The sequence below is a fragment of the Cryptomeria japonica genome, chromosome 8, assembly GCF_030272615.1.
Source record: "Cryptomeria japonica chromosome 8, Sugi_1.0, whole genome shotgun sequence".
Classification (NCBI taxonomy): Eukaryota; Viridiplantae; Streptophyta; class Pinopsida; order Cupressales; family Cupressaceae; genus Cryptomeria; species Cryptomeria japonica.
The window spans coordinates 54700945-54716651 of NC_081412.1; the positions used below are offsets into that span (position 1 = coordinate 54700945).

A 15707-nucleotide genomic window follows, 5' to 3' on the forward strand; every position below is an offset into this window, starting at 1 on the left:
ACCAAGCGGGAAAGACTAGTTGCAGAGCGCTCAAAGCTTATCACCTATCAATGTTATGTATGTGGGTTTTGATTGTTATATAGTTGTATGTCCTTGTTCTTTTTTGGTGTATCAAAATAATTTGTCTTGTGGAAAATCTTTAAAAATTAAGGAAAAGGCTGATAATGGTTAGATGGATGGACTAAACTATGATGACATTCTTTTGAATTTTCTATTGGTCAATCCATTGTGCCTCACAAAGTTGCAAGCACTAGTATGGAAAATCCTAAAAATTTAAGGAAAAAGATAATGATGATTAGATGCATGGACTAAACAATGATGACATTCCCTTGAATTTCCTATTGATTAATCCCTTGCACCTCCTAAAATTACAAATACTTGAATTAAATCAGTTAACCTACAATACCCGAAAAGAAAACCTATGTTTGAGTAAACCTATGTTTTCTATTCCAATTTAGTTAGCCAAGGGAAAGCTTATTTCCTTTACAACATTTAACACACATAACTATCTATTTTCTTTCTTAGATTAACGTAGCCTCGTTCCCAATTGCTATGAAAGTGAGAAAGATCAACATCAACCAGCTTAAATTCAACAAGAAATCATTATCCTAGTCATAAAGGTAACCCCCTAAATTCAACAACATCATTATTATCCTAGTCATAAAGGTCACCCGCCAGGCCTCGGCCGTCAACTGAATTCACTGTAATCTCCCTGATAATAAAATCAGATATACTAAATTGGCATCCTCACCGGCCATTACTTTAAAGTATCTTTTAGAAAGCCTTTGGGAAAAGAAGTGGGCAAGCATGAGAACATTACCTCCGTCCATTCTTTTGCTACAGAGTGGAAAGCAGATTCCTTGGCCGACCTGTTGATTTAGAAGATGATCAAGCTGTAAAATATAGTAAAATCATGCTGTTGCTTGCTTTCGGTAATCAAACCATCTTTGTAAAACAACCCATCTTGATAAATTTTATGGTATAATAGCGTTCCATCACTTTGTAATGGAAGAATAAAAGGAGTAAAAAATGTCACCGTAGGCACCGACTTGACGCAACGTGAGACCGAAGGAAAGGACTCCTTTTCTTCTCTTTAACCAGACACTGTAATTTAATATAATGTCTAATGTTTCCAATTGCTTTTTAAGAAAATTCTCTGCAATTGTTCTAATTTGCCTTTCACAGGGTTGAGTGCTTGCTTTATTCGCGGGAGATTTCTTATTATTGAGTAAAAGTCGAGGAAGTGTTAGATACCAAGTCTAGCAGAAGAATTGAAATAGGAACCCATGATTTTTTCGCTGCAAAGAAAATTTTGCAGCAAGAAAATCTATGGCTACGCGTAGGAAATTGATTGTTGAAATTGTGGATGCACACAATCTCGCGCCCAAAGATGGTGTGGGCACTTCCAGCCCTTATGTCCTTGTGGACTTCGATGGGCAGAGGAAAAGAACTAAAACGAAGCATAGGGAATTGAACCCTGTCTGGAATGAAAAACTGGAATTTCTGATCAGTGATCCCAAAACCATGCTTGCTGAAGAGCTGGAAGCAAATATTTATAATGATAAGAGAACGGGGAGGAGGAGCCATTTTTTGGGGCGGGTTAGGATAGATGGTCGTCAATTTGTGAAGCAGGGAGAGGAGGCTTTGATAAACTATACACTCAAGAAGAGAAACTTTCTCGATGTGATCAGTGGAGAAGTAGGGCTCAGAATATATTACGTGGATGAACCTGTCGAGCCACCGCCAGAGGAAAAACCCCCTGAGCCAGCAGCTGAAGCACCACCTGCAGCTGAAGCCCCACCAGCTGCAGAGGGAAATCCTCCAGCAGAAGCAGCTCCACCACCAGCAGAAGCAGCTCCACCACCAGAAGCAGTACCACCAGCAGCAGAAGCAGCACCACCAGCAGAAGCAGCACCACCACCAGCAGAGGCTCCTCCAACTGATGCAGCACCACCAGCTGAGCCTCCTGCAGGTGAGGCTTCACCAGCAGCAGATGCGCCCACACCTCCTGCAGAAGGGGCACCTCCACCTCCTGCAGAAGGTGAAGCTCCCAAAACAGAGGCAGCTCCTGCTGGGGAGACTCCCCCACCTGCAGCTGACACGCCTCCCCCAACCACAGAGGAGGCTAAGCCTGCAGATGGGTCTCCACCAGTTGAGGTGAACCCTAATGTGGCGCCTCAGCCAGCAGTAAACACAGCAGAGTTCCACATGAGGGACCTGGGTGGCTCTGTCCCTGGAAGCAACGAAACCCGCTCGGCTTACGACCTGGTCGAAAAGATGCAATACCTTTTCGTGAGAATTGTGAAGGCCCGGGCGCTTCCTCCGCGGGATTCGAACTCGGGCGTCCCGGCTGACCCATTTGTTAAGATCAGAGTCGGCGGAGAAGTTTTGAAAACTCGTACTTCGCCCAAGACAGGGTTTCCGGACTGGAACCAAGTGTTCGCATTTGATAAAGAAAAGCTTCAGTCTGGACCCACTTTGGAAATTTCTGTGTGGGATGAGGATACTGGAACCAGGGACGATTTCCTTGGTGGTGTTTGCTTTGATCTTACTGAGGTTCCTATGCGGGAACCGCCGGACAGCCCGCTGGCGCCTCAGTGGTATAGATTGGAAGGGGATGGCAGAGTGAAGGGGGATATAATGCTGGCTGTGTGGATTGGAACTCAGGCAGATGAGGCGTTTCCTGAGGCCGTGCAATCAAATGCAGGAGGCATTATTCATACAAGATCTGAAGTCTATTCGTCCCCCAAACTTATGTACCTGAGAGTCAATGTTATTGAAGCAACTGACCTGCAGTTTCCAGTTGACAAGGTACTATATTTTTTTTAACTTAACGCAGTTCATAAAATTTAAGAAAATGTGTATTCTGAATAAATTGTTTATGCAAAGGTAATTCGATATACATAAGATTATGTTGAATTTGTAATGGATCAATTACGATTCCAATCCAGAACCTTCAATTTGCTCTCAGAGGGTTCTATCATTGACATACTGGTCCTTAAATTAGTCTATATTGGATTTGGTGTAGCTCATTTCCAACAGACTGCCATCGTGAATTAACATTCATGACTTACACTTTCTCTACGGATAATTGTGCTTCTATAGAACATAAGATTATTGCAATATTAAAGCTTGGGGTTAGACACAAATTGGTCTGTATTGTGTTGGGTTTTGAAGTGTGAGGTTTTGAAATGGTGAATGGGCGCCTTAGAATCTCTTTTGTAGATGCTTTATGTAACTGAAACAGAACTCTGTTCTACCAAGTTACTGGTCTGGTTCTTATGTGTTTAATCTATTATCGATTCCTGTGTGGTTATGTTTCCAACATAAACATTGATTGATTTGAATGGTGAAAACCAAATCCGTGGGAGCCTTCTGCTTCCAAAGATACAGCTTACTAATCCCCTGCCACATTGAGCACAATCTTCATTTAGAAATGAAAACAATTGGAAACCAGGGGATGTTTCACAACAGCCCTCGAACTGTATACAACATACAAGCAGCAGGGGTTTCTTGCCAAAGTGAAATGCTTTAAAACATTCCAAGGTTTTGCTGGCTTGAAATAGCAGAAAGAATCTCTTAGATCTTGATTTACAATTCTTTCTGCTTGATGTGATTGACTGCTCGACTGAGTGGATACTTCAGTAGTTAGAGTTTACATTGTGGAATGTTTTCTGGTTGAAACTTGTAAGGCATTTGAGTGAAGTATTCAATTGGAGAATTATAGTGAACTGAACTGGAATCTGGTTCAGATTGGTTTTATTGAGATACGAGTTCAAAATATGAAAGGTGAACTATTGGACAGAGATGGCTTCTGTTTTCCAGATTTACATTAGTTTTTTCCTTTTTAACAGAGTAAAGAGTTTTAGAGTTGTCAAAGGCTTCCTGGATGAAGTGCGTCAATGGAGCTGTGAAAACAGGGGTTTCTCTTAAATAGTTTTCTAATAACTGCATAAGAGGAGCTGTAAAATTATGGCTTCCTCTGAAATACTATGACTTACAGGCTTTACACAAAACGTACTATTTGGAACCTGCAGTAAGAATAAATTTCAGGTATTTTATCCCTTCTTAGAGGGAGAATAATTTACATAACTTAGATTTATAATTTAAATCATATTTAGCCACGCTCTTCTAATTTCAATAATATATAACTGTACGTTTTAGAATTTTTGAGAGCTAATTCAATTCAATTTCCGTCGTCTGAAAAAACCATGCCATTTTGTTTCTCCTCGCAGGTGGGAATTCCAGAGCAAAGAGTTCGAGTCCAATTAGGTTTCCAGGTACTGAGAACAAGAAGCGTCAAGAGCAGAACCTCAAATCCCTTCTGGAACGAGGACCTACTCTTCGTAGCAGCAGAGCCCTTTGAAGAGCAGCTAATTCTGATAATCGAAGACCGCTCAAACATAGAGCCCGAGATTTTGGGTCATGCAGCAGTGGCGCTAAACACCATCGAAAGGCGAGTCGACGAGCGCATGGTAAGTTCAAGGTGGTTCAATCTCGACAGAACCCACGGAGCCGCAAGCAACGAAGGAGCAGGGTCACCAGCATACCATGGCAGAATCCATCTCAGACTCTGTTTCGACGCAGGGTACCACGTCATGGAGGAAGCAGCACACTGCAGTACCGACCTCCGACCGACCGCTAAGCAGCTATGGAAGCCACCATTGGGCGTTCTGGAGCTGGGCATATTGGGTGCACAGAATCTACTCCCCATGAAAACAAAAGGGGGCAGGGGAGCAACCGACGCATACTGCGTCGCCAAATATAGCCAGAAGTGGGTTCGAACCAGAACCATCACAGACAGCTTTAACCCTCGGTGGAATGAGCAGTACCAATGGCAGGTCTACGATCCCTATACAGTCCTCACATTAGGGGTCTTCGACAATTGGCACATATTCAACACAGTGAACGACAAAGCCACCAAGCAAGACCATCGCATCGGCAAGGTTCGAATCCGGATCTCGACCCTGGAAAGCAACAAAGTCTATGTCAATTCATACCCCCTTCTGGTTTTACTCCCCTCTGGACTGAAAAAAATGGGGGAAATCGAGCTCGCGGTTCGATTCTCCTGCCCTTCCCTGCTCGACGTTATGCATGTCTACACACAACCACTTTTGCCCAAAATGCATTATCTTCACCCTCTAGGGCTGATGCAGCAGGACATGCTGAGAAACACAGCGATGAAAATCGTTGCCCTCAGATTGTCGCGCTCAGAGCCTCCACTTCGACAAGAAGTCGTTCAGTACATAATGGACACCGACTCAAATGTTTGGAGCATGCGCAGGAGTAAAGCTAACTGGTTCAGAATCATGAATGTCCTTTCCGGGCTAGTAAATATTGCCAAATGGGTCGATGATATATGTCAATGGAAGAACCCTGTTACTACAGTTCTTGTGCACCTGCTCTTCTTCATTCTGGTTTGGTACCCAGAACTCATTGTACCCACAGCTTTCTTCTATGTTTCCCTGATCGGTTCCTGGTACTACAGATTTCGACCCAGAATGCCTCCCCACATGGACATCCGCATTTCACAGGCCGATACAGTCGACCAAGACGAGCTCGATGAAGAATTCGACCCCATTCCCAGCACTAAGCCCCCTGAAGTTGTGAAAATGCGATATGATCGCCTGCGGAGCTTGGCTGCCAGGATTCAGACTGTTTTGGGTGATTTTGCGACGCAGGGAGAAAGAATTCAATCTTTGCTCAGCTGGAGAGATCCTCGTGCAACGGGGATTTTCATTGCCGTTTGTTTCATGATTTCTCTGATTTTGTACGTTGTCCCTTTCAAAGCTGTGTCTATTGTTCTTGGGCTTTACTTTCTTCGTCACCCCAGGTTCAGAGAACCCATGCCGCCTTCTTATCTCAATTTCTTCAGGCGTTTGCCTTCCCTTTCTGATCGCATGATGTAAAGCGGGTGCTTGAAGTAATTCAAAAAGTACCCGTTATTATTTTCTACGGATTATTTCATTGTAGCACAAGAGTGACAAAATCAAAAGTGTATTTAAATTGCGAGAGCAATGTAATTCTATATCATTTTTCTTCTTGAAATAAGAAATTCTTATATTGTTCAGTTTATATAAGCTGTGCAAAGAATAAGTGAATTAAGCAGTGGGAGACAGATGGAACCATTTTCAAGACTTTGTTCACACGCTATATCGACCAGCTTCCTTCTTTTCTGAATTCTCTTTTTGACATTTTAAGAGAAAATGAGAGTCGCAAAGCATTCAGTACAATTTATTCCCATATTGCCGGTACTTTATATATTGGGATAGAATCGAATTTACTTTTGGATAGAATGGGTTTTCTTTTAAGACTTCAGTATTATTCGAATTATTTGTCTAAATAATTATGAAAATATTAATATAGTTTTGATTAGATAAAGTGGGAAAAGGTCCGAATTCTTACATAGTAGTCGAACAATGGAACAGATTGATCTCACAAGATGTGAAAAAATCAAACATTAAAAACAAGTACCCACAACAATATAATTCTTGTAGAAAATGTAAATTATAAAAGTTAGGCTTCTAGATTGATACTCTCCTCTGAATTTTGGGAGGATTGTGAAAATAAGAGGTGGTTGTTTATACTTTTTAGTAGATTATGATATACTTTTACTCGATTGAGAAGAAAGATTTGTCAATATAGTTTTATGACTTGGGGTTTCGTTTGTATGAATTCGGGATTCTTATAGCATTTTTAAAATATAATTTTAGATATTATGATGTGTTTTAGTTTTTAATATGTAGATACATTAGATATGTAAATTAAATTTGCAAGTTTTTAATATCAAAGGTTTTGATATAAGTATATTTAATTATATATTGATTGATATTTGTGTATTAGGAACAATACGATATGCTTTCTATATACTTTAAATTGTCTATTGGATGTCAACCAATATTTGTTGTGATTGATAGAATAATTTAGTAGCTATTGGAAATAATAAAATGCATTTAGAAATTAAAGAAGTCATTTGAATTTTGCATAGATGTTTTATGGAAAAAGGATTTATTTATTTATTGCAGAAATAAATTGAGCTTTGTATAGATGAATAGATGATATTTGTAGATCGTATAGAGGGAAAAGAAATAATATATTTAAAATTTATTAGCTTATTTTTCTACAGTTGTTGTGAAATATTAGCTAAATGTTGTTATTAAAAATGAAAGTGAAGAAATGAATTTTTTCGTTAAGTTAAATACCTTGTATCAATAAAAAGGTGCTTTTATCTAGAGTTATTCTTAATGAAAACTTGAAGGGAAAATAGCTAAGTTTCTTTGAAATTCAAATCCATCAAATTGTCTTTGAAATTTTTGGAGAAGATTTATTGCTTCAAGAGGATTTTTGATTTGGAGTTACTTATTTGGGATTGAAGAATCTATAGTTGAAGTGTTTGAATCTGTAGGTCAAACTATTCCTCTTGTGTTTTTTATATGTGGGTTAGGGAAAGATATGCACTTTGTTGTTAGGAAAACCATTTGTTACATAACTTATTGAGAGAAAAGCATGTATATAGGCTTTTAAAATAACCATGATGAAAATATCAAAGCCACACCACAAGATTTTACAAGATATATCGTGGGGAAAAATCTCAAGAACCCATCCTCCAAAATCATCCACACTCAATGTGTCATTCAATAATGAACCATTACAATACACTTACAAAGCCACCATGAATACTTTTAAAATATAAATCTCCTTCAATGCATCATCCATGTGGCCAAGCATAGAACCACACATACCATGAAATAATTCACATATGCACTCAAAAAAAATAAAAATCCATTCAAACTAGCAAACCGACCAACAAGCCAATATTAACTACTAAACACGTGTTTGCTTTTATAGATTGAATTTCACATAAAACAACTAAATAAAGGTAAAACCTTGAATGCACAAAACCATTGAACTCAACAATTACATTTTCCTACTAATATTTTCCAATATTAAATAATTTTCCAAGTGCAATCCACACATAAAATATCTAACCAATGTTACATATGTCTTTGCACATGGAGGAATGTGGATAAACACATCTATTGAAGGTGCAAACACAAAAAAAAATTTATTTTAAACATAACTAAAATAACTATTTCTAGTGTAGGGTGTACAACACCCATTACTTACATTCTTTCACTTGTTATTACATAGGGGTCAATTAATGAATGTTTCATTGATTCATGAAACCACATGAATCTCTAGTATGCTCTTATGCTCCATCCAAATACCTACAATAATATTCGATGCATTACCCACCTCAATCAGTAACTCCTCTCATCCTCCATCATCTCACCTATGGAAGAAAAAGAACAAGATCATGCAAAAGTGCACCAATCCAAAGAGAAGAAGTATCAAATTCAACTAAAAACAAAGGATCCAAGCTACTTTCAAATAAATAAAAAATTAAATAACTAGAAATAGAAACCAAAACAATTGCTAACTCATCTAGTCATTTATACCTCTAAGGTATCCAAGCATGAGTAAAACTCATGCCAATGATATATCCAACATATAGACTCAAAAATCACAAGCTTGTTGTATAAAAGCTCTAAATGAAGAATATAGAACCATGTTACTACTTGTTAGAAAATTTAATAGTTTGATCAAAACATTTCCTATGTAACCTTCTTAGAGAAAATTATGCATCAATGTTATAAAATAACTATAATGCGTATATTAAAAAAAAAATAGAGTCTTACACAAGATATACCCTTGGAAAAACCTTAAGAGGGAAAAGCATAGCCTCTAAAGGCATCCACACTGAATGCATTATTTACTAATCAAACATTACAATTCACTTATAGATTCTTCATGAATAATTTTGAAACATTAAGATCCTCATGGGTAAGTGCAACAAGATGGTGTGCAAAATGGGGGGTATAAGTGGACACACTCTTTTTTTTTTTTTTTTTTTTTTCTGAAATCAGGTAAACCTGAACTTGAAGAGAAATTTGAGAGTCATCCACTCAATATATAAAGATACTCAAAAAACAAAGATTGTAGTACTCTGAATCTAGTTTCCAAACTACTATTTTTTTTCAAAAGTGAATAAGATTAAGGGGGTCAAATCCTTTGCGCATGAAAAACAGACCCTGATTTTTTCTGAAAAACATAAGATAGTGTCCAACGTGGGCATCAAAAAATTCATAGTTTGATTTAGTATTCTGACAAATCCTTAGGCAGAAAGATTGCTAAGAGTGAGCACTAGAAGTTGTGTATTTTTTTGTAATTTTTTCTTGAGTATTTTTTTAATAATTTTTCCAATCGAACACATCCTGAAAATCAGGTACATGTTCATGTGTGAAGCATAACTTGCACCAAAACAATCGAAAATGCATATCACAACTTCCTACACTAACCTTGAGACGAAGGTACTACCAAATGTTTACAAATCTTTTCAACAGTTACAAAAATAAACACAAACATCTTGCATACCACATTACATTGATTTACTTGGGGAAAACCCTTCAAGAAGACAAACCCCACACCCCAAAAGCCACCCAATATATTATTTAGAAATCAACAACAAATCACAATATACTTGTAGAGAAAGCTTCTTACAAGGGTATCATAAACAAAGATCTAGAGGCAACTCAACAACTATTAGTCTCTAATAATACATCACATGGCATAGTTGTGATACAATGCCTTTATAATATAGTGTTTTCTTCAAGGGAAAACAATGTCCCTCAAAACCCTTTGGTGGTTATGGGAGCTTTGTTAATTCCCATTGCTAAGGTGAAGGGTGCTTAATAAACCCTTTATTCATGCATATTTCAGTGGTTTCAGTTATTGCCTTCAACCTTTTGGTTTCACAACCAAGTCTTCAATGTGTAGTCTTTCTTGGTTGGTTGTGTGTTGATTGTTGGTTGCCTTTATATATTATTGTAGTAGCATTCCATTTTTAGGTTCTAGACCCCCATAAAATTTGAGGGTTTCGAGTCCCTTCAAAACATGTTGTATGGGGTTTCAGGTCCCCCTCAAATCCTTTTTTGTCCTTAATAAAAATATAACGTCCCTCAAAATTATGAGTGCATTAAACCATTGCCCATAAATTTAAATTTTTGGTACTAGGTTTTTGTAAGGAAGTTAAGTAGCGGAACAACTTCCTACACTAACCTTGAGAGGAGGGTTAATGCCAAACTTTTAAAGATCTTTTCAACAGTTACAAAAATAAACACAAATATCTTGCATACCACAACACATTGATTTACGTGGGGAAAACCCTTTAAAAAAAAAAAAACCCACACTCCAAAAGCCATCTAATATATTATTTAGAAATCAATAACAAATCACAATATACTTGTAGAGCAAGCTTCTTACAAGGGTATCACAAACGAAGATCTAGAGGCAATTCAACAATTACTAGTCTCTAATAATACATCACATGACATAGTTGTGATACAATGCCTTTATAATATAGCGTTGCCTTCTAGGGCAAACAAAGTGCTTAAAATATCCATCATTAGATTTATGACCTAATGATAAATGATCAAGATTCACAATGATAAATTATGAGTAAATTTTTGTTGTGCCCCTAAAAACCCCCACTGGGGCGCATTTCCCCTTAGACCCCTAGCCAGTCATGGGACCAAGGTCAATAAGGGAGGAACCCCTTGCAACCCCAAAGTCGAGGCTGCTACCCACAAACCCTTGATAGTCAAGGGAAAGCCCTCGAACCTTGATAACTCACATATCAACAGTAACCTTTTTTATTATTACAAGGTTGAGACACCATTTTCCTAACATTTTTCCCAATATTAAATTATTTTTCATGTGCATAAACGATCAAGATTCACATGGATAAATTATAAGTACAATTTTGTTGTGCTCCTTAAAAATCCCACTAGGGCACACTGCCCCCTGACCCCTAGCCAATCACAAGACTGAGCCCAACAATGGGGGAACCCCTTGCAACCCCAAAGTTGAGGATGCTACCCCCAAACCCTTTATAGTCAAGGGAAAGTCCTTGAACCCCGGTCACTCACATTTCAACAATAACCTTTTTTATTATTGCAACATTGAGACACCATTTTTCTAACTTTTTCCCAATATTAAATATATCTTCATGTGCAACCCACACATAAAATATCTAATCAATGTTACATATAAATTTAAAATTCGACCCAAATAAATATATAATGTTGCTAAACACATCTCCTAAAGTTGTACAATAAATAAATATTTATTTTACATAATTAAAATATTTTTTTCTTATACAAAATATACAACACTCTTTTCTTAACATTTGTACGTGCACATACATGCATACATACATAAAAAAAATTTGTAACCAAGGTTTACATAACACTATAAATGCTAGTCAGCTCAATAGTGAAAAATGTGAAACATAGTAATCACAATATTAAAATTATTTTTGATATTAAATTCAATAGATAGTGCTAAATAAATTTGTACCAAGAAAAGTACAACTTTCTAGGTTTGAATATTATTGCTTCCAATTTTAGTTGCTCTTTTGAAGTAAATTTTAGTATTCTTCAATATGACAAAAATAAAGGAATAAGTAAAGTCTTAGAATGGCTTTCTTATCAAAATATTTATCCAAGAGCATACCAATCTAAAAATATTTATCCAAGAGCATACCAATCTACAAGTAATCATGTATCGATAGAATTTTTTTTTTCATATTTGTTATGTTTATTGGTATCTTCTATTTGGTTTATTTTTTATGGTGCTAAATTTTCATATTTCATGTCCTAGTTTGTAACATGAAATTGTTTCAAGTCATCTTGATGTCTATTAAATTGTGTGGTAGTTCACGTGAATAATTTAGATCATTATTTTGAACATAGCTTTTGATAAGCATTGTGAACATGTCCATGTACTCAGTTTTTCTTTTCTACTCCCTTGTTTATGATATCATTGTGTTATGGATGTGTAATTAAACTATGTGCCAAAGTGTTTAAATTTTGTATGAATTTTGAGGCCACTTATTCAATTACTACTCATAAGGGGGGTCATATATATGGAGTCAAATTAAATTTTGAAAATTATTTCTTGGTATATATCAAATGATATAAATTTTCATGTCACATGGTGTATTGTGTTTTTCTTTGAAAAAATCATCCTACATTCATCTGTATAAGGATAAGTCTAATATCATTTGATGACACCTAGTTTTGGAAGAAAAAAATAACAATATTTACTTTTTGTTGTTGGCTAACTCAAAGTTTTATCTTAGCAATTGTTTTTGGTTAGGTCCCGGCTTTGCTATTTTGTGTAGCCTAGAGATTCTGTTACAAGTTATGGGAGCCTGGAAAAACCCTTATTGTTAGCTGAAGGTGGCTGATAAAACCCTTGTTCTTTGTTCTTTGAGGTCTATTGTTTGTTGACTTAGACATTTTGTAGTGACCAACCTGGTTTGTAATGTTTTACTCTTGATTTTTGGTTGGTGTTGTTGGCAATTGACACTCATTCGGTGGATACTAATGCATGAATATGGTCTAGGGTTGTCATTGATGGAAAATCTTCACAGAATCCTATCAGGTAATTATGAATTTTGGTAACCAGAAGTGAATGTGATCCGATGATAGATAACCGGTATTTTAGGATAAGCAGAGTAGTTTTGGTTAAGAACCTTTTTGGTGATTGCAGTGGTCAAATTTGTGCATGGGATGATAGGGTTGTCATATAGAAATCATTTTAACATCATTTGGATGATCCGCATATGTTTTTGATGATCCAGTTCAACATGACTCATGATTACATGTTACACTGTAGTCTGACTTGATAATTGTTTACTTTGTGATTTTAGATATATAAGACTGATGTAGAAGATCTTTTTGGTGTGTGGTATGGTGTGATATGAGTGAGTAGTGATTGAAAAACCTTTTTGGTGCAGTTTCACATGCGCATTCTTGATCCAGTAGTTGACTGAACAAAAAACATAGCAAAGTTGTAGAGAAAACACAGTCAGAGTTTTTGCACTTAAGGGTATGTGCAGGATCATGGTGTGCCAAAACAGGCCCTTACGTGGCAATGAAATTTCAGAAAATCAGAGTTATGCAACTTGACATGAAAATTTGAATAAGTTGTGAACATTATTTTTAAAATATGTAAGAAGATAATCTATAGAAAATTGAATGTAGTTTCTAAGCTACTAGTTGTTTTATGGAAAAAAAATCCTATTTGATGAAAATTTCAAATTTCAATGCAGTGGTACTAAAATTTCAGGAAAAAGATAAGAAGTAGACGTATGTCTGACGACCCTAATCACAATAAAATCATAATATTTTTTATAATATTTATAATATAAGTATTAGACTCATGTCCGGATGTGACACATATTTTTTTATTATTTTTTATAAAGTAAATAATTATTTATGAATTTTTTACTACAGTTTTTCAGAAATTTAGAAACTCATACGTCTGACCACCTTAACTTGGTCAAAACCTTATGAATTTTTTTGTTTTTAATTTTTCCATATAGTAGACAAAGCATAGGATGTGATGCATGTTTCAGATTCAAAAAATGTTATACCGTTTGAAAGTTATGAGTGTTTTTCAACCAGTCTATCAATTAGGACTATTGTTAGAATTCAATTAGAAAATAAATAATAATTATTTATTAAAGTTGAAATAAGACAAGCCTTATATTGTTTGAAAGTTGAGAACATCGTTAAAAAACCCTTTTCGTTTTATCAATTTTGGCTACAAAAAAAGTCATCAGCCACCAATGTAAAGTTTGGAAAATCACGGAATACTAAAAAACACATTTTTTCAATTGACTTTCCAGGCTTGTCACTTCCAAGCCAAATCTCAAAGCATTCCTATGCCAAAATTTGAAATTTGAAAGTTGTACGACAAAAATCGAATATCCGATAAAATAGGATATCCGATTTTAATAAGTAAATTCACTAACTAAATTTGCACATAATTAATCTATTGTTTATTAATATATTAATATATAATATTTAACATATTAATTTATAAATAAATTAGTATATGATATTAGGGAGAGGGAGAGGGAGAGGGGGAGTGGGGGGAGAGAGAGAGAGAGAGAGAGAGAGAGAGAGAGAGGGAAGGAGAGGGGGAGGGGGAGGGGAGAGAGAGGGGGGAAGGGAGAGAGATAAAGAGATTAGCAGAGAGACAGAGACAGAGAGAAGGAGAGGGAGAGAGAGAGATTAGGGGGAGAGGGGGAGAGATAGAGATTAAGGCACCAAATTATGTCGTTATGGGTCATATGGTGTCCTAAGGGGTCATAGGACACAATATGAACCCTTAGGACACCATAGGACCCATAATGACCCAATATGGTGTCATAAAGGGTCATAATGTGTCCTAAGAGGTCATATGATGTCGTAAAGGGGTTATATGACACAATATGACCCATTAGGACACAATGTGACCCATAACGACACAATTTTGTGCCTTAAGGGGTCATATGGTGTCCTAAGGGGATGTAGGAAACAATATGACCCCTTAGGACACCATAGGACCCATAAAGACCTGATATGGTATCTTAAGGGGTCATATGGTGTCCTGAGGGGTCCTAGGACACAATATGACCCCTTAGGACACCATAGGACCCATAACGACCCAATATGATGTTATAAGGGGTCGTATGTTGTCCTTAGGGGTCATATGGTGTCTCATGACCTCTTAGGACACAATATGACCCATAATGACACAATTTGGTGTCTTAAGGGGTCATATGGTGTCCTTATGAACCCTTAAGACACCATATGACCCCCAATGACACCATATAGTGTCATAAGGGGTCCTATGGTATACATAGGGGTCATATTGTGTCCTACGACCCCTTAGGACACCATATGATACCTTAAGATACCAAATTGTCTTGTTACGGTCATATGTTGTCCTAAGGGATCATTGGACACAATATGACCCCTAAGGACACCATATGACCCCTTAAGACACCAAATTGTGTTGTTAGGGGTCATATGATGTCCTAAGGGGTCATAGGACACAATATGACCACTTAGGACACCATAGGACCCATAACGACCCAATATGGTGTCATAAGGGGTTGTATGTTGTCCTTAGGGTTCATAATGTGTCCTACTACCCTTTAGGACATCATATGACCCCTAACGACACAATTTTGTGTCTTAACGGATCATATGGTGTCCTAAGGGGTCATAGGACACAATATGACCCCTATGGACACCATAGGACCCATAACGACCCAATATGGTGTCATAAGAGGTTGTATGTTGTCCTTATGGGTCATATGGTGTGCTACGACCCCTTAGGACATCATATGACCCCTAACGACACAATTTGGTGTCTTAAGGGATCATATGGTGTCTTAAGGGGTCGTAGGACACAATATGACCCCTATGGACACCATAAGACCCATAACAACCCAATATAGTGTCATAAGAGGTTGTATGTTGTCCTTAGGGGTCATATGGTGTCCCATGACCCCTTAGGACACAATATGACCCATAACAACACAATTTGGAGTCTTAAGGTGTCATATCGTGTCCTAAGGGGTCCTAGGACACAATATGACCCCTTGGAACACCATATGACCCCTAACAACACCATATGATGTCATAAGGGGTCGTATGTTGACCTTAGGGGTCATATGGTGTCCCATGACCCCTTAGCATGCAATATGACCCAGAACGACACAATTTCATGTCTTAAGGGGCCATCTGATGTCCTAAGGGGTCCTAGGACATGATATGACCCCTTAGGATACCATATGACCCCTAAAT

General features: G+C 37.1%; 1 protein-coding gene across 2 annotated transcripts; it reads left to right on the forward strand.

The window, feature by feature from the left end:
- Positions 1-797: 797 nt before the first annotated feature.
- LOC131038807 (FT-interacting protein 7) lies at positions 798-6033 on the forward strand. Of its 2 annotated transcripts, XM_057971364.2 has the most exons (3): positions 798-932; positions 1186-2811; positions 4236-6033. In XM_057971364.2, the coding sequence occupies exons 2-3, from the start codon at positions 1330-1332 to the stop codon at positions 5907-5909; spliced, it is 3156 nt and encodes a 1051-aa protein (XP_057827347.2). In that variant the 5' UTR covers positions 798-932; positions 1186-1329; the 3' UTR covers positions 5910-6033. The 2 variants fall into 2 exon arrangements, with proteins under 2 accessions (XP_057827347.2, XP_057827346.2); XM_057971363.2 differs by lacking the exon at positions 798-932 and having other exon boundaries at positions 939-2811.
- Positions 6034-15707: the final 9674 nt, after the last annotated feature.

Bases quoted from the DNA above. Each gene is read 5' to 3' on its own strand.
- LOC131038807 (XM_057971364.2), top strand. From the start codon at position 1,330: ATGGCTACGCGTAGGAAATTGATTGTTGAAATTGTGGATGCACACAAT. The intron at 2,812-4,235 runs GTACTATATTTT...TTCTCCTCGCAG, and splicing joins TGCAGTTTCCAGTTGACAAG to GTGGGAATTCCAGAGCAAAG.